At 41.7% G+C, this 24,391-nt stretch overlaps 3 protein-coding genes across 3 annotated transcripts in view; 1 reads left to right on the top strand and 2 right to left on the bottom strand.

Annotated features, from left to right (window-relative positions):
- Positions 1 to 163: 163 nt before the first annotated feature.
- Positions 164 to 24,391, top strand: part of LOC6731889 (nitric oxide synthase) — a 32,903-nt gene continuing 8,675 nt past the window's right edge. The window contains exons 1-12 of the mRNA XM_039298374.2: positions 164 to 421; positions 5,501 to 6,277; positions 6,981 to 7,095; positions 11,461 to 11,597; positions 11,710 to 11,872; positions 13,654 to 13,745; positions 14,403 to 14,544; positions 15,243 to 15,382; positions 18,965 to 19,139; positions 20,318 to 20,499; positions 21,238 to 21,447; positions 23,993 to 24,137. Of these exons, the coding sequence (XP_039154308.1) occupies positions 5,670 to 6,277; positions 6,981 to 7,095; positions 11,461 to 11,597; positions 11,710 to 11,872; positions 13,654 to 13,745; positions 14,403 to 14,544; positions 15,243 to 15,382; positions 18,965 to 19,139; positions 20,318 to 20,499; positions 21,238 to 21,447; positions 23,993 to 24,137 (2,109 nt within the window). The 5' untranslated portion in view covers positions 164 to 421; positions 5,501 to 5,669. The remainder of the gene's footprint in view (positions 422 to 5,500; positions 6,278 to 6,980; positions 7,096 to 11,460; positions 11,598 to 11,709; positions 11,873 to 13,653; positions 13,746 to 14,402; positions 14,545 to 15,242; positions 15,383 to 18,964; positions 19,140 to 20,317; positions 20,500 to 21,237; positions 21,448 to 23,992; positions 24,138 to 24,391) is intronic.
- On the bottom strand, positions 15,579 to 16,799 carry LOC6731891 (lysosomal aspartic protease). The gene has a single exon (XM_016179960.3). It carries the CDS (start codon positions 16,761 to 16,763, stop codon positions 15,585 to 15,587), a length of 1,179 nt encoding a protein of 392 aa, XP_016024560.1. The 5' UTR covers positions 16,764 to 16,799; the 3' UTR covers positions 15,579 to 15,584.
- Positions 16,995 to 18,401, bottom strand: LOC6731890 (lysosomal aspartic protease). The gene has a single exon (XM_002078989.4). It carries the CDS (start codon positions 18,370 to 18,372, stop codon positions 17,101 to 17,103), a length of 1,272 nt encoding a protein of 423 aa, XP_002079025.2. The 5' UTR covers positions 18,373 to 18,401; the 3' UTR covers positions 16,995 to 17,100.

The raw sequence follows: 24,391 nt of genomic DNA, 5'->3' as shown, positions 1-24,391 counted from the left end.
ACAAGGTCGTTATTCCAACACTCCCCTTCCAGCTGCCGCCGAATCGCCTGAGCTTTAGCCAGGACCCACGCCATTTAGAGCTTGTTGTTGTGTGGCAGCCGAGCTTTCAACAACATCCAAAGGATGCTGGCGGAGGTTCAGCCGCTATTTAAGGATGCTGCGTTGCGGCCTTAGCTTCAGTCAACGCGCGGCGTTCGAGTTCTTTGGATCGCGCAGAAAACTGAAATCGAAGGACCACACAGAGATAATCAAAAGAAACTGAAATTCAAAAAGAGTCCTTAAATCTTTTTGTGAGTGAAGTGACCCAAAGCAGAGTGAAGAGAAATATTTCTTTCTTTGCTTGTTAAGATGTGCAATAAACTACTGTTGATAGTTACCATTAATTAATCTATTTAATTACAAAAATATAGTTTTTGAAAAGGTACAAGTACAAGTATAAATCGTTAAGTTCAAATATGTTAAATAACATAGTCATCTTTGAAATCATATTTTAAGCCACTTAAGTCTAAAATGCTTTGAGAAGTAGCTCTCTTTGCCATCCATTTTCTATAGAACGATTAAATAATATTTAAAATATATAAAAACGTATAGAAAATTCAAAATTTTAGATAAGATCTTGAGAACAAAAACCTAGTTGGATAAAGAACTAAAGAAAAAGCGGAACACAATTTTGTTGTTAACTAAAAAAGAAAGATATTGTTAACAATAATTCTACCAAACTATAAAAGTAATAAAATTAATTCATTTTACATTATATAATTTTTTTATATAAAAGGATTATAAATCCATGCAAATTAGTTGGTAATTTATTTCATTAGCAAAGTAGCTAACCCGACAATGAATGTAAATGATTTATTAGAAATGTCACGAAAATCTATTTAAAATGAACCCAATGTCAACTTAGAATTGATTGACTAATTGCTGGACCACAATAATCAGTCAATCCCAAGAACCCTCCAGTTCAAGCAGTCATTTGATTAATGTCCCAAAGATATCAAAATGATAAAATTTGCAATTAAATGTATTATTCGGCCATTTGGAAATGAAAAAAAAAAAAAAAACAGTAAAGTGCTTTACCCCGAAAATGAAAAATAATTAAGGGAAATTAATCTTTAATAAATACCCTCAAAGCCAAAAGACTCAAATTGAATTAGGAAACGCGAAACCCCATTAGGTAATTAAGGTTATCAAAGATGCGGAAATTAACTCCTTAGCATGCAGTCAACAAAATATGTTTATAACAAAATTTCCAACATAAATTGAAAAACAATTAGCAGTAAAAAATAACATCAAATTGAGTGCCAAGAAAACTTTTTCGGGAGGCAGTGGGCCAACTTCCTGCGAAGCTGTCGCAGCAGCCGATGTCAAACGGTTGACAAGGACCCATCCTTTCCGTCCCATCCTTGCTGTCCCATCCACGTTTCGCCAGTTTTCTTCATTTCGTTGTTAAGATAATTATAATATGCCTGATGCTTGGCGGGCCATGGTATATTGCATAGTCGAGAAGGTAGTTCCATAGAAACTCAGCGATACGTATAATCCGGAACAAAAAGCACTGCAGAATGTCAACTAAAACTATATTAGCTATATGTTTATTGTGACCTTTTCATATGCAGTCAGATGCACTGCGGAACAACTTTTTACCATTAGCTAAATTATTTCGAAATTAAGGATATCTCCTTTGAAGATTCAACGCAATGTGCGGCGACTTTTCCCTTTCACATGTCTAATGCATACCCAAATCAATTTGCGAACAAATCAGCCTTTCAGCTCAACCTGCCTTCCATTACTCACACCTCGCATTAATGTGTACGTAATATGCAATGTTCGGCATGTTTTTGAATAACAATAAATAAACATTCAATATTGACTATCAAAATGCGAACCGCAGCTGAGGCTGACATCACAAAGGACGACAGGAGTATAAATTTTGCAACATTATGTGTGAATATTTAATACACTTGCTTAAGGATGTGGGCGCACTCGGATCCGCTGCTCGGCAAAGGCGAATCCTTTTTCACACAGGCATAAAATCCTTCGCAGGACTATCCCTTTCATATGTTAATCCAGAGTCGGTTAGTCAGCATTTGAGGGGGGGAAATAAAACTTGTTTACCTTTTTCATTTTTTGAGAGCCAACCAAAGGGATGGCCAAAGGATTTTCTTCACTTTACGAGAATCTTCAAAAATGATGTGTTATTTACCGAGGGGTCTTTCGTTCATTTTGCAAATGCTCAGCTGACTTGGGGTTATTTCACAATTTGCATTAGCATAAAATAAATTTTGAGCGATGAGAACAGTTCTTTTTAATAGAAACATGTCAAATTATAAGAGCTCTGCGGGATGCCAAGAAATCCGGTAAAAATTCAGTTTCAAACGCTTTGAAGTGCATTAGGTATGTTTAATATCCATTTTAAATTTCCTTAAAATAATAATGAAAATATTACCCATTTTGTTTGGTTCCTGTTACTAAATGCTCGCCAATAAAAATTGTCTGCTGCTCTAATTATCCTTCGGCTTAATTACCATTTAAAATTCTACACCATACTTACAACAGCTCTATTGTTATACAAATTACTCCGTGCCTAAGCCAATTTAAATAGCAATTTAGGAAAAATACCCTAATTATAGAGCACACGCTCGCCTTATTTGCCTTGGATATACATTAGTGTGCTCCCAAATCCGACTACCATTCTGGTCAGGATTCGCACTTGACCACAAGTCAAGGCCTTGGCTGAATCCAGCTTACACCTGTGTGGGTGGGAAACCACATGCCCATTGTGCTGGCTGTGTTGTGTCTACCATTTAAATGGTTTTTCTTAACAGATTTGCTGGTTTTCCACTTCCCCTTTTTACAGTTTTGCATTGTACTTGGCAGCATTTTTTGTTTTTTTGTTTTTTTTTTTTTAGCATTTTTTTAACCGATTTCCTTTGTCCCCCAATTGTACGATTTCCTTTGGTTTTCATTTCTTCACGCGGCTGTGTTGTCATTTGAGATAATACGAAAAGCATTCAGCGCCCGTCGTCGTTACGGTTTTGCCTTTGATTTTATTCAAGGGTTTATTTTAAAGCAATTGATTGGATTTAAAACGACGTGGAGGAGCAGTGCTGGAGGAGCTGAAGTGTTGACAGTGTAGGAAATCTGAGATTTTCCACTTGCTGCCGGGGAAATGTGATTGAATTGTGCTTCCTGCGAAAGATCTTGTGCGTAAAGCCTCCTTCGGAAAATTTATATGATTTCCCCCTTTTTCGGTTCATAAATCGGACTTCAATTTTCTAACTCCTGCTAAAAGTCTTCACAGCTCTATTTTCACAAAATGTTTTTCTGATTTTGAAGGCATTGTTTGCCAGAGCATTGAAGTTGAACTCTTTGTTTTCACTAAATTTATTGGGTCGACTATTAATCCTGGATATTCATATATGAACCTGGCTTTCTATAAATATTTAGTTTTATGACTTTTTGAAGCTTTGATAAATAAACCGTAGAAATAAATGAGTGCACTACTCACAATTTATACTTCCATTGGCGATTGTACAACACTGCGTATGAGCAATATAAAGAAAATAAATGTAATTTATAACGTAGTATCCAAATAAAAAGGAATTGTGAAGCTTACTTCTTGTTATTTACCACTCAATAAGTTTGTCTTAAGCATTTAGGATTATTGTTTTACCCTATTTAATTTCCACTCAGCTCATTAGATTTTAAACCACCAGAGACTGACAAACAACTATAACCAGAGGCACTGTCTAAATACTCCAGCGAATACCCACCGGTTTTATTTGCCTTTCGGCTGATTAAGCTGGCAACGAGGAAAACGCAAGCGGAAATGAAAAGCAGACACCGGGTTTTCCACTCCATGCTGAACATTTGTAGCAATTAAAAGCATCTTTATGGCAATTTGCCTGCTGCAAACCACAAAACCAGACGCCTCCGCGTAATAAATTTTCTTAATCAAAAAGTGACGAAGTCCCTGCCGCTCTATGAAAATTCAATTAGTTTACCTTTAATTTGGCAGGTGAACCGGCACCTGGCCTATTTATACACTCCGCTTAACCTTCACCTTCAACGTGGCAAAGTGGAGGCTTCTGATTAGAGTTGCAAAAGTTGCAGACAACATCTGCTGAGCCCTTTGGTTTGTGCCCTCAAAGGGGTTTAATCATTCATTCGGCAGCCAATTTTCACGCTGTTTTTCTCCACCAGCTGCTGTTTCCCTTTTCCTTCCCTAAAAACAAAAAACCCATTTCCATTCGCGGCTCGTTCATTTGTTTGGAGAGCACTTGTCTGACCTCTAAGCGCCTGAAAAAATGTGCAAATTTTAAAGATGACGCATCAGTTGAGCTGACTTGCAAAGCAAAGTTTGGCACAACAGAAGATTTAATTAAATTTGTTTAATTTAAAAGCAGGAATAAGTTTCTGTAAGCTTTAAGCCTACTCAAAAATAATCAAGACATATATAATTGGTCACGTCTACTTTATAAACTATTTAAAGAGAGTTTGGCTAATGAAATGAGGTGTGTAACTTTGAAAGGATAACTCTGATTAAAACCGTGTGTGAATTATCCTTTTTCGAGCATCGGTAATGGACAGGTGGCTATTGTGTACTTGGGCCACATGAAATGCGAAACCGATGAGCCGCTGCCATTGATTAACCTCCGCTTGTGGCTGCATTTGACATGGGTAGCTGCTGACCATTGCTGACCTGGGGGAGGTTCCATGGGCACCCACGCGCATTTAAATTCGAAATCAAATGCCGAATCATTCACTTTGAGGGCACTCCGCACTCAGTCACACAGAATGTCCAATGAAATGCTATCGCTTTCTAATTACCCTCCCATTGTTTGTACACACTCGTTTTTTGCTGTTTGTTTAATGACGGCTTTGGAAAATTGCTTAGGCAAATCAAAATAATGACCGCAAATTTTGGTTTATTTTGTTTTACTGGGTGTTATTTTTCCATTGGCTTACACACACATATACAGTACGTGCCTTTATGCCCTTTTGCTTTGCCTTATCAATCAATCAATTAGCTGGCCGGCTGGCTTTGAGTGCATAAGTCTATTTTTGTAGCTAAAAGCCAGCCTTTGTCCATCTATTGTTTTCCTTGCGTCGCTCTCAGGCATTTTGAGTGGAGCCGAAGGAGCAGAAAGCCGAACAACTCGATGATGTCTGATGACATTCGAGGGAGGAGCCTTAAGCCGAAGGTATGGCTTCATTCAAGTGCACAAGCTGGGGGAATCCACTACACAGTCAATCAAATAAGTCAACTAAGGATTATTCTTAAGTGGTTATTAATACTGTCTTATTCAAGTTATTGCACTTCAATCATATTAAAATTATAGCATATACTTAAAACTAACACAATAGGAAAACAAAAGCAAACTTTATCCTGCCGATTTTGTTCATTAAATCGCTCATTACACCAGCATGTTTTTAAGTTCCTTTATCCGTTCCGACCAAGCGAAGTAATACAACTTTCCCAAAACTTTTCAATCCTCAGCGAAGCAATTGAGTGTGGCCCGAAAAAGAGAGCCGCAGAAAGTTTGCGAACCGAATTTAATCAAAAACTTGGAGGGTAAATTGTCCAAGTGGTTCACCTGTTGGCTGCATTTTAAATCAACGAGGCAAACAATCAGCGCAGAGGAGCTGCTCCACGTTCCCCGGACAAGATGTCGCAGCATTTCACATCGATATTTGAGAACCTGCGATTCGTGACCATCAAACGTGCAACAAATGCGCAACAGCAGCAGCAACAGCAGCAACTGCAGCAGCAGCAGCAACTACAGCAGCAGCAGCAGCAACTGCAGCAACAGAAGGCACAGGCACAGCAACAAAATAGCAGAAAAATCAAAACTCAAGCAACGCCAACGGTGAATGGCAATGGGCTCTTGAGCGGCAATCCAAATGGCGGAGGCGGTGACTCCTCGCCCAGCCATGAAGTGGACCATCCGGGTGGAGCGCAAGGAGCTCAAGGAGCAGCAGGCTTGCCATCTTCAAGTGGCACGCCATTGAGGCACCACAAGCGCGCCAGTATCTCCACAGCATCGCCTCCAATTCGCGAACGGCGTGGCACCAACACCAGCATCGTGGTCGAACTGGATGGCAGTGGCAGCGGGAGTGGGAGTGGCGCTGGTGGTGGTGGTGGTCAGGGTGCGGGATGCCCTCCCTCGGGCAGCGGCACTGCGTCCGGAAAAAGTTCGCGGGAACTATCGCCGTCGCCGAAAAACCAACAGCAGCCCAGAAAGATGTCACAGGATTATCGGTCGCGTGCCGGCAGGTAAGGATTGCATTTATCACAGATATGTGGAGCACACCACTGCTGGCATGACTGATAAATTGTTTGGGGCAGCCACAGGATGGCGGCAGGACTAAGCTGAGTTAGTTGCGCTTGGGAACTAGATGGGTTTTCCTGGTGATGCTGGTAAATAGCATTTGCTGGGGGGAAATTGAGTTTCAAAAATAAGAAAACCATTTCTATTTCACTGCTAGGCAGTTAGGCAAAATGCATTTGGTTGCCTGGGTTTCGTTTATTTCAACTATTGTATTTTAAATTTAACAATTTAGCCATAGGCATAGAAGACTAGGCTATTCTTATTATTCTTTTATTTATTATCTTTGCTTGCATTTAAATCGTTTTAAGTTTAAAGGAATGGGAAAATCCCTTAAAGGAAAGGAAAATTTATACTATTTCTATGTAAAAAAAGAGCTTTAATAAAAGTTGCCAATAAGTTATAATAGTAGTAACCAAAAATCCAGTAGTAACCAATAGTAGTAACAAAAAATATATTTTTTAAGAACATTCATATTTAATTACTCCAAGATGAGTAGACTAAGAGAACGGACTACCCAGCGCCTAGACAAATTGCGCGATTAATGTGCGAAGCTTAGTGGCCAAATGGCGCTCAGATTCGCTGGCTTGGCACTTACTTTACCGCACTTTCCACCCACAACTGCATCTGAAATCACTTTCCAAATTGCAGCTTTATGCACCTGGACGACGAGGGACGCAGTCTGCTGATGCGCAAGCCGATGCGACTGAAGAACATCGAGGGCAGGCCGGAGGTCTACGACACACTGCACTGCAAGGGTCGCGAGGTGAGTCACGTCCAGGTTGTGGCGGTTGGGAGTGGGCATCTTGGCTATAATTAGCCAGTGCACGTGGCCAAGAAGAAGCCACCGCCGCTCCATGCACGAGAGAGTGTGCCATAAAAGGGCAGTAAAACAATTCTCGGGCTAAGAGCAGGAAGTTTCAGCCAGTGGAATGCGTTAAAAGTGAGTTGGCCAACGAGCACAAGAAACATTGCATACTTGCAGGAGTTCCTTTAATGTTAGCCTGCCATGTAATTGTTTGTGTGAGTGTGTGGGTGCAGCCTGCATATGTGTGTGCGTGGCTCCTGTCGCTTTGTTTGCAATTGGAGCGTTTTACAGCAGTTTTGTTATGCAAAAGTTGGCAGAGTGCGTGCCCAGGCTGGATGGCGGATTAAATAAAGGACCCTGCTGCTGCTCCTTTTTTTTTTGTGCCCATCCACAAAACTTTTCCCATCGTAATAAAGTGGCACGAAGTTGGATCATTTTTCTACATTTTTTCCTTGCTTTGTGGGTGTTAAATTATATACTATTTTTGGGCTAATGTGGTTTGCTTTTTTTCTGAAAATGTTGAGCTATTACGAACGACAAAATTGGGCGGGATAAGCTTTCTATCTTTCCAGCTGAAAACAATTAATAATGGGGAAGGCCATCACAACTTTTCATGGCAATTCGAAAAATAAGACAAAATTCTTTTAGCTTATTATAGAAATGAGGTATTTGTGAAGTGCAAAATAAACTTGTATGTTATGAAGGAAATAAAGTAAGTGAGTTTGCTTTTCTAATTCAATGGCTTAGAGGAAAGTTTTCTAATTGTTGTTGACTCAAATTCAACTACTAGTAACTGTCAGTGCTCAAAACTCGCTATGCTCATTAGGCAAATGTCTTTGGATACCTTTCAGCGATGTTGCCGCCACAATCTGCATAATTTAATTTGGCCGAACACTCAGTTGGCCAAAACGGATTCAGCCACCGCCGCTCCATTGGTTCGAAGCTCATTTAGTCGTGTGGAGGCGGCAGGAGCAAAGTGCAAATTGCATAAGCGATGTGGCAAGTCGGCGGTGTCAGAAGTCGGCTTAAAGTTGGGACACCTAACCCCAATTAGTGCGGCACACCCAAAAGTCCAGAGTGGCAGTTGCAGCTGCAGCTACACTTTCTATGCTAATTAAGTCAGCATCAACGCCAACAGCGGAAATGGCGCAACGAATCCTTTCTCACAATCAAGTTTCATTTCCCTTCCGCCGCCGTTTTAATGCGCTCGAAAATTATGCAATGCACAAATTTATATGAGCCACTGTGCCATTTTATTTAAGCACTCCATGCAACAACATGCAAATTGCTCCCAAGGATCCCCCACTTCCGACACCCAGGTAATTATAATGGAGCTCCGCTTAAACGATGGACCGGCAATTTAAGTTGCAAACATTAAGTTTACATCGTGCCATTTAACACTCGGGATTTTGTAACTTGAGCATGTGAAAAGGGTATTTAATCCTTACGAGTTAATGAAACTTTATTGCCGCACACTTTTCGGTTAATCCGTATCCTGGATTGTTAGCTTCAACTCCTCATGAGTGACTTTGCTACTCAGCTCTGTTTATATCATGCACTCGACTACCGAAACTTTGGGCAAATATTTTCGTTGCATTTTTCATTACCACTGACAGCATTTCCACTTAATTCGTGTGCCAGTTGCCGTACAATTTCAATTTCATGGCCAAAAGGTGGGCCAAAAAGTGGCAAAACAAACTTAACTGCCGCAGAATGCAGTTAATATTTGAATTCCTCCATGGTTATGTTTCTGCTCCGGAAGAAAACTAGCGTCTCGGGAATCTTATGGCAATGGCTTGGTGAGAGCACTTGTCGTGTTGCCAATAACTTTTTTTATTGGCTGACTTGTGGTTAACTTTTTGTTGACATTTCGCATAAAAAGTTGGGAACACCTAGGCATGCATAGAACTTTTAAATAAGCATATTTTTACTTAATGTTTAACTATTGATTTTTTAAGGGGATATACAGTAAAGCACCTGTTATAAGCGTATAAATGCAATCCGCTTTAGATGTTCGCTGTTTTATTCAGTGCCATCCCTGCGAGGGCATCCACTATTCGTTGTTGGCTAGGAAAACATGCCCCAAGGCGAATGAAAACGGCAGCACTTCTTTCACTTTCCCACGCCGCAGGGCATAATTCTGCAGCAAACACGAGGAGACGCGAAAAAATAACCATTTTCGGCGGGCAAGTGCTGCTCCTCTTCTGAAGAAAGTGCAGTTTCTCGGGGAGATGCCACTCAGTGGAGTTGGGCGGCACGTGGCCCAAGGAAAACCAAACTTACACGCCAAACTTTAAGCTGCTCGCCTCGTAAATGTGTGTGTGTGAGTGTGGGTGGGCGGGAAATCCTGCCAGCGTTTCCTTCGTATTTATTTCGGCAGCTGCAACAATTTCCGGTTCCGCTGCAAATGCCGCTCCACCTCCTCCTGTTTATATTTACATAAAACAATTTTGGACAACTTTGAGTGCTAACCAGTCCCGCGCTGGCAATTATTTGCATTCCCACCCATCCAAAAAAAATTCATGGAAATGAAAATGAAAAGCCGGCGCTTTTATGACGTCTTGTTTAGCTTACGAGCTGCTCGCCCACGGAAAAGTAATAATTTAGCCACTTAACCAGACGCATTCCGCGCCCGATTCCGGCTTATTAGGATAATAACTCCTTCCAGTTGCTAACTAACTAACGTACTTGCGTCATGTGTGTCGCTGGTTTTTGGGTGATGTTTTCGGTTCCCGGGCTCGGTGGCTGTTTGCATTGTGCATAAATTTGTCTTGTGCAGCTGAGTGAAAATTGGCAAAGTTTATGTGGGCGGGCCGAAGGGAGCGAGGCAGAAGGAATTGCATTTTTGCCATGTGCATACAAGGCAAAGTATGTGGTTTGCCTTTAAGTTGCAACTGCACTTTATTGTGGGCAAAGCGGTTGCAAACAAGAGAGAGTTCTAAAATTAATGTGCCTTTGTGGAAATCGCAGCTCAACATTGAAGTACGTTCACAAACTAATCCTTTGAATTTTCCCATGCCGGCATTTTGCCAACTGTGATACTTTGACGGGTATTGCTTTTCAACTTTTACTGCCATTACCACTTTTACTAGCTACCTACCACTTTTATTGCCTCAACAACTGGTTGAACGCCAGGATGTTCGAAAGGCATTACATTTTAACAACCGATTCAGATTTTTCAGTTATTGTAGGATGCAACTATGCAAATCCAACATTTACTACTTATTTTACTAAGTATTTTATATTCAAAAGAGAATAGCACAAATGACTTATGAAATGGCAAAGAATCACACTTTATAATCTTTCTATATTAATATCTATTTTTCATACATTTTACATTTTAAATTTTACATCGAAAACCAGCAGATCCTTTTTAGATTCTATTTAGGACTTTTCTGAAAATAATTTCCTTTTCAAATTGACTTTTCAACGAGTTACTCAAGGGTTCTTTAATTGGCTTAGTTTATATCTATTCACTTTACAGTTTAATGCCCTGAATCGCTCCTTTATTTCAGCAGTTAATGTGTCCTTTACCATTCTTACCCACTAAACGTGCTCGTAAGCCTCAAGAAGCTGCTTTTACCGCGGCATACGCTGCGTATGATTGACGTAATTGTAGCAAGCATAGCCGCATGAAATTTTTTAGTTAGACACTTGCGACACTTGAGCAGTTTTTATGCCACACTTTGCCAAGCCAATTCCAAGGGCTCAACTGCCTGGAAAAACAAACTAATTATGACCGCGGGTGTCTTGGGCGGATTGCGGCCGCTTTTCCAGGGAGCAATAGACAGACAGAGCGAAGTCGTGGCGTTGAGTAAATTAAACCGTCGGGCAAATAAACTGAGAAGACGAAAGGTGGAGGAAAGTGCTCTGCTGGCAGGAATCCGAGGTGAGCTGCGGGAGTGGAGGAAATGAAAATTACAACGACACGCATCATAAAAATAAAAAAAAAAACAAACCAAGCTAAGTTGAGGAAAAGCGCGCGAGGAAAACGACGTGGAGGAAAAGCGACATCCGCAATTGACGGTGAAATGCTTTTTAAACGCAGCTCACTAAACTGGGGCGGATTCCAAAAGGACCTTTGCTTTTCCTCATCTTTCTTATCAATTTAATTTTCGTACCATTGTTACTCTCCACTTGTTTCTCAACTGTCACCAGTTCGCTTTTCCGACTGCCGCTGCAGGGCAAGTGCCAATAAAAATTTAATTACCAAAATGAGCAATTACACTTGTTTAATTAAAAGCTGTCAAAACATAGGGCACAGAGTGTATTCATTCCGACTTAATGACTTATTTGTGGGACTCGCTTTTATATTCCCATCAGATTCTTTCCTGCTCGAAGGCCACCTGTACGAGCAGCATTATGAACATTGGCAATGCGGCGGTGGAGGCCAGGAAACCCGATCTCATCCTGGAACACGCCAAGGACTTCCTGGAGCAGTACTTTACATCGATAAAGCGGTGAGCTATCGATTACATAACATATAAAACAAATAACACTTTAGATATAATAAGTATAGCTTGATATATTATACTTAAATTAAACATAACTTACTTCCTATCTCGATGGCAGTACATCATCCACCGCCCACGAGACGCGGTGGAAACAGGTGCGCCAGAGCATTGAGACCACTGGACATTATCAGCTAACCGAAACGGAGCTAATTTATGGTGCCAAATTGGCCTGGCGCAATTCTTCACGTTGCATTGGCCGAATACAATGGTCCAAGTTGCAGGTGGGTGCTACGAATGCTGATTTATGTGTTATGAATCGAAATTATTTTAGGAAAAACTTATGGCAACTGCCATATATCAGATAAACGTCTTTAAGTTCTATTTGGCAAAGCAACACACAGGCGTAATTCATAAGGATTAGATGGATTTATCAGTGATTCATGACCGAAGAGGTCATGCAGAAACTCGAAATCAGCTTTCATCAGCCACAAAATATGACAACAATTCATCAGGGCACATTAGGCTTAAACGTATGCAATTCCAAAAAAGAAATGATATGGGCAATACACCCGCTGGAATAGTCAGCCAAATTTGTCAGAGCACAAATCACAGACGAATATATAGTATGTATGATGGGCCTTTTGTCTGGGCCACATTATTCTAGATTTATGCGTGTTTCAAGGCGCAGAGCCGAGTCAAAATGGAAATATACAGAGACAAAGCTGAAATTTGAAATGCAAATCCTCGTAAATTTTAATTTACTCGAAAAAGAAATGGCGCCCGAGGCGAAGATTTATTCACATGATTCACCCGAATCTACATATTCGTATACAAATTATAATGATCACTAGTTGGCACACCAAATGGCACACACTCTGTGTGTGTGAGTGTGTGTGTGCCTAGCAAAGTGTAAACCGATTTGCATTTCCGCCTGAATGATTTACGTGTGTTTGTTAGGCGAGAACTCGAGAAGGCAAATCTGATTTCCAAAGACAGGTAGTCACCTTCAGCGCCAAACAAATGTACTTTGCATTTGCAGACGAATGTCAGTTTCGGATTCTGCTTTCAAATTAAATCAATTTATTTATAACAAACTTATGGGAATGAGTTTTCAAATGTTATATTTAACTAAAACTTATAGCAAACAGATACAACGTAATATAAATATTTTCCATGATAATTTCATATTTAGCGCTGACTTTTGATTACATGTAAAAAAAATACCACTCGGCGAGACAAAAAAAATGGGGAGAACTTTGTTTTAAATTAAATGAAGTATGTGTGGCATAAGCACTTAAAAAGGGTTCAGTTTTGTGCGCTTTGCAAACTTAATTAGGAAACTCGTTGTACATCGTTGTACCCCCAACGACACAGAAAAAAACCTAACAAAATCCAACACAGCAGAAAATCGAATGAAAAGGGCTTTCCTTGGCCGAGAATGAATTTCAGTTTCGAGTGGCTTAAACATAGAAATCCCATAAAGCCAACTGTAGGCACTTCAACCTGGCCTAGACCCAAAAACACACGGAAACCCACAAAACAGGTGTGGAAAAAAAGAAAACAATTGTATGGAGCCAGATAACAGAGGCAAAATTAAGGGTGTGCCAGTTCGACACTTAAACAGAAATATGGCAAAAAATTCATTGAAGCGAAATAATTGAAAAAGGGTTTCGGTGTGTGAACAAGTTGCGAACAACTCTCTTATGCGACCCCATGCCGCAAATAAAACAAATATAGAAGTTACACAGAAATTTATGTCACATTTATCATCCGCCCCGTTGGACGAGGCGAATAAAAAAAGGGAAATATAAATGTGTGTCTGTGGGCGGGCAACTAAAATTCATGAAAAAACAATTGTTTACACTTTTAGTTTTCTGTCTGCAAGTGATGTTGATTTTTTCTAGTTTCCAGCTACAAGCATTTGAATATTTTAGGTAATTTTAGCTCGGCGGGAATCGCGTTTTTTCCACCCCTAGAGGTGGAAATTTATACATGTTCCTCGGAAAAGTGATTCGTTATTGTCAAGCTGATATTTCTATTATTTATACACTGTATTTTGCAGGTCTTTGACTGTCGGTATGTGACAACAACAAGTGGCATGTTTGAAGCCATTTGCAATCACATTAAATATGCAACAAATAAAGGCAACCTGAGGTAATTGAATTTGTCGGTCAAGTGTTGGCTCAATTAAATATTTATTCATTGTTTTTCTAAGAAAATATGAGTGCAGACTTTGAATTTAAAGAAAAATATACTCATTGAACTAGCACACTTTAAAAATATGATCATATTTCGATTGAACAATTAACACTCGCAATTAGGAATGCAATTTTTGATATTCCTGCAAAACGTAATTGCCAGCTTATGGAAATTAGGCCGAACGGACAATTTTGGAATCCCTCTAATCGTTTGGAGCTGCACATAATTATTAATATTTTCCCATGCTCTTTGGCGCACACAATTTCGATATTTTCAAATAATCTACTCGCTACGTGGCAGGCGTCAGTGGAATGTTTGCGAAAAGTGATTGCCAAATTATGGCTTTGGCCCGCTAATTGGCTGAATTGAGAGAGGGTGGAAGTAAGGAGGGCTGTTGCCAATTTGATGCCATGAATATTTCAGGCAACATCCCTTTCAACTTCACCATTCGATTCGCATGGTGTTGCACTTTTAACTTGAACGCACATTAGGAAGCAAAGCGCTTTTGGCTGTTTCCAAAAGTTTCATTCAACTTTGGCGAACTTTAACGTTTTGAGTACACAAATTGTTTTGCGGTTGCCTTGTGTAAAGTAAATTGATTTCATATTTCAGATCGGCCATCACGATATTTCCACAACGCACAGATGCCAAGCATGATTATCGCATTTGGAATAACCAGCTAATATCTTACGCCGGCTACAAGCAGGCGGATGGGAAAATCATTGGCGATCCCATGAACGTCGAGTTTACAGAGGTGAATTAGTAGTTCTAAATTGTTCTATAATTTATTTTGACTTTTAATTTCCTGTTGATTTGAACGCAAAGTTATAGACACGGTTCGAAAATATTTACAATGCCATCAAACAGCTCTTATTTATTCACATGGTTCTGCGCAATCCAGCTATCAATTTACATATCATACATGCATAAATATGTATATGTTTTTTCCACAGCCTTCGCGATATTTACACGCATCAACTGCCTTTGCCTTTAAATCCGAGCCACCGCCGCCCTTTTGACCCACCCAATTGCCCATGTGGCGACCTTTTGTCGAACCAACAAGTTGGAAAAGCCCCAAAAGCCCACAACAACAATGGGGGTGGCAAGTTCACTCTATAGCTCTATAACTCGTTGTAATAAATCTCTTTTTAAATACGCAAAAACCGAACAAACAACAAAGCTGTCAATAAATACGAGCACAAATACGGTAGCAGATGTTTCCGCCGAGCGGTTGGGGCACACTGCGATCCATGGTTTCAGTCAATCCGTAGTCCACACACCCATGCCCACATTGATGTATTTGCATATAAAACCGAGCCCCAAAGTATCCCCATTTATTTTTACACATGTCAATTTTATATATGCCACCGCTTGGCCGCTGGCCTTATGCTGATTTTCGATTCCGAATCACATTTGTTTGATGTCCAATCCCATCGCTCCTCCATCCATCAGGTCTGCACCAAGCTGGGCTGGAAGAGCAAGGGCAGCGAGTGGGACATACTGCCATTGGTGGTCTCGGCCAATGGTCACGATCCGGACTACTTTGATTACCCGCCCGAATTGATACTGGAAGTGCCGCTGACCCATCCCAAGTGAGTATAAAGATGCATCCATATGGGGGCTATTACCACAGTTTACTATCGCTCTGATTTCTGACTTTCTCAAAACTGACTCACATACATTGTAAGCTCTACTCAAAACGAAATCAGGTTGACCACAGGAATATTCCAAGTTGGTTTTTATGTGTTGCAGGTATTTCTCTTATGTTATTTATTTTTCGGGATAAACGTTAAGTTAATAATCCGCCACCCTGGCGAAACCAATCCTTTCGTTGCCCTTGTCGAACACCGTGTAGAACTTGCCAATGAACACGTCACCCAGAATCCAGAAGCTCAGACCCTCCATGTAGGTGAAGGCGGACATGCAGTAGGTTTGTCCATACTGCGTCACCTTGACAATGTAATCTCTGGGTGCCAGGGTGAAGACAGTGCCACCGATATTCAGGTTGACCTTGGGCAGTGCTGAGATACGACCGCACCGCACGAATGCCTCTCCGCCGCCATTATCGGTAGCGCCCAGCTGGCGATTGATCTTCCTGTAGGCGGCCAGTGGAACTGCGATCAAGGAGGTGCCCGTATCGGCGATGGCCTGGCATCCGTTGCACAGCAAAATGCCATTGGTCTTGATGGTGTTCACCGTGAACTGCCAGTAGGCAGGAACGGAAACGGGCACATAGGTGAGGCTTCCCCTATAGAGACTTGAGTCAATACCGCCCAGGATCAGTTCACCACCGCGCACAGCGGTTCCTTGTCGCTTGAGGTAGAAGGAGATAACGGGCTCATCGAGCAGTCCCTGGGAGACCATGTTGTCGAACGGTGGAGTCACTCCATCCACGGCAATCGCACTGAAGGCCAGTCCGAGGATTCCAGCGAAAGGAGCATCCACGAAGGTTGTACCCGGCTCGCTGAGTGCTTCGCCGAATGTCTGATCCTTGATGCTGATTCCCGCTATGGTCACAGTGTCGGTGGACAGGAAACCGGACAGACTGCCAGTTCCATATTCGATGGCGAACTCCTCACCATTGGCCACATACGTGCTAGATGCCGCCGAGTTGTACTTGTTGTGCCTCTGGCAGGCGGTATTCGAAGCCGGGCAACTGGCACTTGGAACCCAAAGATTGGCGGATCCCGTGTCGAACAGAATGTTGAATCTCTGCTTTGGTGTTCCGATGGCAATCACGCCGTAGTATTCATTGTTCATGGAGTTATGCAGATTTTCGGTGGCACTCGAGGAACTGACACTGAAAGAGTTCTCCGCCAAAAAGGAGTACTTGGATGCCAACACGGTCTTCTCGGCCTTAACACTGCCATGGGTCTTGGTGAAGTTCTTGTTCACGTGGAGCTGGACGCGATTCAACTTGGCAGCGGAATGGCCAATCCCGACAAGCACCAATAAAACTAGCAACTGTCTCATGTCTGCGGCTGAAATTCGACTGTGAATAGATTTGAAATGGGTTCGAAATTTAAATAACTTCTGTCTGCTCTCCCAAATTTTTTATTGTCTAACTGCAAATATCCATAAATAGCCACGAAATTTTCCATTTCTGGAAGCTAATGACGTCCACGAGCTCTGTTGGCATACTTAAGCTGACTTGGAAACAGACCCAACTCTCTCTTAGTTTTAGAGATTAAAGAACTCGGCAAATATTTGTTACACGTTTTACGCATCTTTTTTTAATACAAGTGTTTAAACATGAGGTTTATGAGACAAATAGGCAGGTGGATTAGTCTGGAGTTTAAATATATGTGACTCAGGTAAAGAATCTGGAGTAATCATCGCCGTAGGAATAGTAATCGATGCCATAGCTAGCTGGTTCTTTCACATAACTGGAGGCATAAGCACTATAACTGGAATGCTTCTTTAGTTTGGCGAATCCAATTCTCTCCTTGCCCACATCGAAGACCGTATAGACCTTTCCTAGAAAAATGTCTCCCAGTATCCAAAGTAAATTTCCCTGCAAGTAGCTGAAGCCGGATAGGCACAGGGTTTGATTGTTATCCGCTTGGACCTTGTAGATGTAATCCTTTGGGGTTAGCGTATAGGTAGTGCCACCGATATTTAGATTAACATTCGGCAGTTTGCAGAGGTTGTTGCAGTCCACAAAGGCTTCTCCATCTCCAGCATCGGTGGCATTCAACACTTTATTGATCGCTTTATAGGCTCGCAGGGGAACGGCGATGAGCGAGGTGCCAGTATCGGCAATGGCCTGGCATCCGTTGCAGAGCAGGATGTCCCTGACTTTCACCGAATTAGCCGTAAATTGCCAATAGGTAGGCATCGATACGGGAACGTAGTTGATGCAACCCCTGTAGATGCTCCGATCGATTCCTCCCCAGATGACTTCTCCGCCAAGCTGTGAGGTGCCATCGCGCCTGAGGTAGACAGAGAACACCGGATGTTTGACCAATCCTTGCCGGATGATGTTGTCAAAGGGTGTGGCGATTCCTCCGGAGATGGACGCAAATGCCATTCCAATTATGCCGTCAAAAATGGTGTTCACAAAGGCTGAACCTGGTTCATCGACGGCCTCGGCGAAAGTCTGATTCCTGATTACCATACCATCGATGTCCACCGTATCCGTGGAGAGAAATCCAGTCAAGCTGCCTGAGCCGTACTGTATGCTAAATCCTTTGCCATCCTCGACGTGGGAACTGGACGCACTTGAGTTGTATTTATTGTGCTTCTGGCAGGCTTCGTTGGTGCTTGGACACTTCGCACTCGGCACCCATAAGTCGGATGATCCAGTGTCGAACTGAAGATTAAAACACTGCGGTGGTGTTCCGATACATAGCCGAATGGTGTACTCCAGATTGAATCCGTTGGCCAGCACCTGTGTCGTTTGTGAGGATTGTCTGTCCACCAGGAAGTACTTGGCCGCCAGCACGATCTTCTCCGCCTTCACATTGGCATGGGTCTTGTTCTGCTTGATCTGCCGAGTGATGGGAGTCCTCCTCAGTTGGCCCATCGAATGGCCAAGCAGCAGTAAAAATAGTGGTATAATTATTAGTTGGCCGACTTGCATGACTGCGTCTATTAAACAAATGTGTCTTATTGTAACTAAGTGAAGTAGCTTAAATACTCAATGAGGCTATACCACACATAAACTATTCCATAACTTGACGGTTATATGATTTTTAGTTATATAATTTCATTTGCTGTTCGTTGTAAATGACCTAAAGTGTCCATGCAAATATGATTAATGCTGTTGGCTAAGCGCTTTTTTACGTGACATCGTGACTCTTTAATTAAATCGGTTTTATTATGCGTTCAATTTCAAATTTCTGTTATAGGTAATGTATCTCTTCATTTGGCATTTATTGAGTTATTTTATAAGTTCTTTAAACTGTATAATTTTGCATAAAATGTGAACTATGGCGGTTCAGTTGGGACTCCATAGTGTTTAGCTACTCAATTAGCTTGTCGTCGTTGCCACGTCGGGATTACGTCCGACGTACATCAGCTGGTCGGTTGATGGCTTGTATAACCAATGGATTTGCATCCACAATCGCGGCCTGTGGCCACTGACCCAACCACCCGCACCATCATCCCTATCTCCCAATATGAATCGAGCTGGCGAAATAAAAGCACCCAATACTTTTGCTCTCCCATTGCAGATTCGAATGGTTCTCGGATCTGGGACTGCGATGGTACGCCCTGCCCGCCGTATCGAGTATGCTGTTCGATGTGGGCGGCATACAGTTTACGGCCACCACATTCAGCGGTTGGTACATGTCGACAGAGATTGGCAGCCGGAATTTATGCGACACAAATCGCCGCAATATGCTGGAGGTAAGTTGGAGTAAAAAGACATTCGACCATGTATATGTGTGGTAATTTTAGTATTGATATCCGCCCCCCACCCCCAACTGTTCCCACTCCCCCGTGACATTGTCCTTGCTCTTGTCCTTGTCCGATGTCCTTGATGTCTTTGTCGCTGTATCGCGATGTGGCGCTTATTTCATTATAAGGCCGCATAATGTGCCGAGCACCCGGCAACCGGGGACTCCCCCTTATCATTCCTGCTGTCTCCACATAAAGCCCTCTTTTTTTTACTGGGCCAACATTCTTTTTACCCACCAGCTATGTGCCGCTGGGCGGTGGATGTAAGCTGGTTAACAGCACTTAAGAACGGCGGCTCTTTAAGTCCTGAAAAATGTTGCCTTGGCCAATAATTACGGAGTTAAAATTAAAGTAATTTTATGCTCGATTCTGACCTGCAACTAAATACACTGGCAGTGCATTTAAAATTCGATCGATCTCAGCAGCCTAATTAGATTGCAGCAGCATGAAAACGCCATTAGCACTTCTCCGGAAATCGGGTTCCATTTTATGACAGCAAAATGTTGGGACAGGTGCATTGGTAGGCCAATGTGTGGATGAAACTCGATGTAAAATATAAAAAATAGAGCACATTCCACTTCACTTACTTAATTGAGTACTAAATGCAGTTAAAAAGTTCTGTTTAACCAGGAAGTGAAAATATTTATTTAAGTCTAATAATTTTGTATAAGTCATATTCTAAAATAAAGGAAACATTTTCAATGCATATATCAAAGCTAACAAATGTAGTGTAGTTCTAGTGATAATTACTTTTTATTAAAGCCCATAGCTCGTTCTTATTATTATGCGTAAAATGCGTGCGCTTTGGCAAACATTTCCCATTGTCCTGTGGTATTTGTCATCATCAAAGTCAATCATTTGCAAGCATCAGCTCCACTCGTGACATTCGATGGCCTGTGGCCAAATTAATAATTGACATACGTTGTGGCTTCTAACTCGCAAGTGGCAAGAGGCAAGTGGCAAGTGGCAAGAGGCTGTGGGCCACTTGTTGGAGCTGGCCACCACAGTAGCATAGTTGGTAATTAATAAATGCTGGCCGCAAAACCGAAAACAGTAATCGAAAATCGACATAGTTATTCGATTAGAGCGATTAGGCAGTAACGAAATTGATTTTTAACTAACCGCAGACGGTGGCGCTGAAGATGCAACTGGACACCCGTACGCCCACATCCTTGTGGAAGGACAAGGCCGTGGTGGAGATGAACATCGCCGTGCTCCACTCCTACCAGAGTCGCAACGTGACCATTGTGGATCACCACACGGCCAGCGAGAGTTTCATGAAGCATTTCGAAAACGAGTCCAAGCTCAGGTGAGTAAACGCCCAGATCGGCGATTATATCCGGTGTGTTTGTTTATGACCCGGCTGGGTTGGCATTTATGACACCTCCGCATCCGCAACCGTATCCACATATGTATGTATATATATGTATATGTATATCCATATCCCAACCGCATGTTTATGGCGTAACGTGTTTTATTTGACTTTACCACGGCCGCGGGGAAAATCGCGCGGAAAACTCTTTTGCAGGTGCGAAAGTAAATTTATCGCTTCCAATTTGCTGTCGCCAGCGTTTATGTAAAGTGCTCACGAGACACATAAATGCCGCACAATTTGTCAAACTTATTTCATTGGCGTTGGCAAAAGAGGCGGAGTTTTTCTTTTTGTGGAAGTTATAAATAAATATAACATTGTTCGCATTTCATTTGCACAATAAGCGCTTTACTTTGTTTACTTTTTTGGTATAGTTAGATTTCGAAATAAGGAGTACATTACCATTTCACAAATGTCCTTAACCTTGTTGAAATGGGCTATTTTAGAATGCCCAAACCAGTCTAAATCGTCTCCTTTTACAAGCACTAAATCAAAACCATAAGCCTCGTGTCTATTTTTATGGCAGACGGGGGCAGCCACAATTAACTTAGTTAATGGTAATCTGCCATTTGGGGCACTAAAAATACTGGAAATGAGTCCAAAGGATTCAGTCACCCCCTCGTCAATTAAAGGACATCGCTTGCTATTGCTGAAATCGTCTCTGTTTCTCCACAGGAATGGGTGTCCCGCTGATTGGATTTGGATCGTGCCGCCGCTGTCGGGCTCCATAACGCCGGTGTTCCATCAGGAGATGGCTCTGTACTACCTGAAGCCCTCGTTCGAGTACCAGGATCCCGCCTGGCGCACCCACGTGTGGAAGAAGGGTCGTGGCGAGAGCAAGGGCAAGAAGCCAAGACGTAAATTCAATTTTAAACAAATCGCTAGGTAAGTACTTACCGTTAACGTGGCGACCTTTGGCGGTGCTCCCGCTCCTGGTCCTCCTCCTGATCCTGCCCATACTGCCACCATTATCCTGAACCATTCGGTGGATGATGATGATGATGATGTTGATACTCGCATCCTTGCCCGTGTAATTGTCCCCGTGTTCGGTCGTTTTGCCACCGTGTCACACGACAGCATCAGCAGGGATTAGCTTTTAAGTAGATTACATGGATTGTGGTTTATTGCCATGGGGCTTCCTGCTCCGCAGCTCCTGCTCCTCCAGTCCCACCTCCACCTGCCCCAGTGTTATCAAGTCGCCCGGATAATTTGGTACATTGCATCATGTTTGTTGTGCCCGTTATTGTTATTTTAAATGTTATTTGCCGGGATACTGCCACGTCCTTTCTATCTGAGATCTCCCCTAGATTTAGCAGCAGAATTGGGAACATATGTGCGTCTGAAGTTGATTGTTATGCAAATTTGATGTCCTTATTTTATGCGAGGTAAAACGCTGAGACATTTATAAGTTAGTTTCCGCTTTTACGAACCCAAATTGAAATCCATCAGGAAGAAAGGAAGCTTATTTAAACTAGAATTTAAAGTCACAGCAAACAAAGTTAAACCAAAGGGCAAATTAACCAGCTTAAGAAATTTTGGTTAGCTTGCAGTCCGCATTTAGATAGTATAACAAATAATAAATATTAATTTGTGATACTGTTAATATGTCATTTAATTATAAGTCAAGTGCATGTGTAAACCTACTTTGGTCAATATGCAGTCTGATGCAGAAACCACCAGATATGTTAATCAATTCAGTATCCGATTTGTGAACAAATAAACGAAGCTGAATCTATCGGATACAATGGTCTTAATCCGAGCAAATTATTCATTTAGCATTGGCTCAATTACATTTAATCCTTACACCTATTCATGTATCCGTCCATTAATCGGCTGCTCAAACAAACAACTGCGGCGGCCCTAACAAATAAAATCAATTACACAATTAAGCAGGTAGGCAAAAAAAAAAAAAAAACATATGAACTAATGAAAATTGCTGTTAAATAAAGCGTGAAGAATTATAATGATTATTTAACGACCGCACTTTAAATCGCTGCACGTTAATGGCATTGTCCACACCAGCGTATTTTGCATGCTAATTAATTTTAATTTACTGCAATCAGTCCGCTGAAGCCAACAACATGGCCCGGCCAACAAGCAACTGCCAAATGGCGTTCACAAATTCATTAAAAAGTTATCAATTAAAACTGTTGCAACTGCACATGTACGGCCTGCCATTAAATCGACTCCTATTCGAGGGCCCAACTTTTTATCAGCGCTCAAATGAAATCATTCGTATTTACGTATTTATGAGGGGATATACGTATTACGTATCCGCACATATATCCATGCTGCGATGACAGGCCGTAGACATAATTAAGTTTAATTGTTTCAGCACGCGCCGCGGCTCTTAGCTCTGATGAGATGAAATGGAATTAAATCAGCGCTGACATCGACAACTTTATGAAAATGAAATTATATTCATGCTCGCACAAAAGTGTGTGCAGCGAAATGCGTGAGGATGAAATGCTGGAGATGGAGGTGGATGTGGATGTGGATGTGGAGATGGATGTGGAGGTGCAGGAGTCGCTGCTCCCGGGCATCGAGAAGTGGAAGTGCGTCGGGCACGAGGTGCTGCAAAGTGGAAGTGCCAGACATATTGAATTACATTTAAACTGCCTATAAGCATCCATTTGGCCTCTTATCCCAAAAAGTAGTTCCCTGCCAGGCGCAGACTGAAGGCAGCCGGCGCAGAGCCAAGAAAACAATGGCATCCCAAAGGAAAATAAGAAATGGAAGCCAGGCAAGCTGAAGTTTCAACTAGGGAATACCCTACATATATACGCAAACGTTTTACTGAAGTAGTATATCAATGTTACTAGAACGACTTCGTTGCGAATAGAAGTACATCAATGAATACCTAAAGTACTCTATTCTGAATTGTATTTATTTAGTATATTTTCAACCATACTTACTTAATTTTATTTACACAATTCCTTAGTAATAAATGTCATGCAGATAGATGAAAGGGTGCTGAACAACGTCTGTCGTTGAAGCAGCTGAAGGCTTTCCTCTCATGTATGGGCCTTTAATTTTCCGCAGGAAAATTCCTCGACTTTCATTGTGTTGCCTCGCTTTTTGCTGTGCATAAAATTTTATGCGATCCTACTTTAAATGTCGAAATGAAACAGGGCGTCCGACTCTATGAAATAAAATTCTGTTGCGCCCTTTTGATTATTGACTAACCATGTGTGCAGATCCTTACATACATATGTGTATATATTTGTAGAGAATTTTCCAATTACTCGGCATGTCAATCAAAGTGGCTATATCAGCCGACGCCTCTTATGTTCTACATATGTTATGGTCTTAGCCTCGACAAGAAGGCTTATTATGGCTCGAATGGCGATGGATGCTGGTCGTGCAGCTTTAAGGCATTCACCATTTGGCCAAATAAACGAGCTAAACATTCGTTCTCACTTCGTTGCAGGGCTGTGAAATTTACATCGAAACTATTTGGACGCGCCTTGTCGAAACGCATAAAGGCAACCGTTCTATATGCCACCGAAACTGGCAAATCGGAGCAGTATGCCAAGCAACTTTGTGAGCTCCTGGGACACGCATTCAATGCACAGGTGAGTTTAACACGAGGTATTTAATAAAGTAGCAATAGAAAATCCTACAAAATGAACATTCAATCGTGTCATTTCTAGCTGAAAATATTAATATTATAACAAAATAGAGTAACAATTATCGGGTCTAGTTTACAATTTTGTTCAAAAAAAGCCCGGCTAATAAGCTAACATTAGGCATACTTCATACTGCCAAATGACATCCCTAATTTGACATTATAAAACGCTTTAACCTACATCTAAAATTAGCCCCATTT

Source organism: Drosophila simulans, chromosome 2L (assembly GCF_016746395.2).
Source record: "Drosophila simulans strain w501 chromosome 2L, Prin_Dsim_3.1, whole genome shotgun sequence".
Lineage (NCBI taxonomy): Eukaryota > Metazoa > Arthropoda > Insecta > Diptera > Drosophilidae > Drosophila > Drosophila simulans.
This window is presented reverse-complemented; position numbering and strand designations above follow the sequence as displayed.

What these genes read in the sequence shown, in the direction of transcription:
- LOC6731891 (XM_016179960.3), bottom strand. Translation starts at nt 16,763, where the DNA reads ATGAGACAGTTGCTAGTTTTATTGGTGCTTGTCGGGATTGGCCATTCC.
- LOC6731890 (XM_002078989.4), bottom strand. Translation starts at nt 18,372, where the DNA reads ATGCAAGTCGGCCAACTAATAATTATACCACTATTTTTACTGCTGCTT.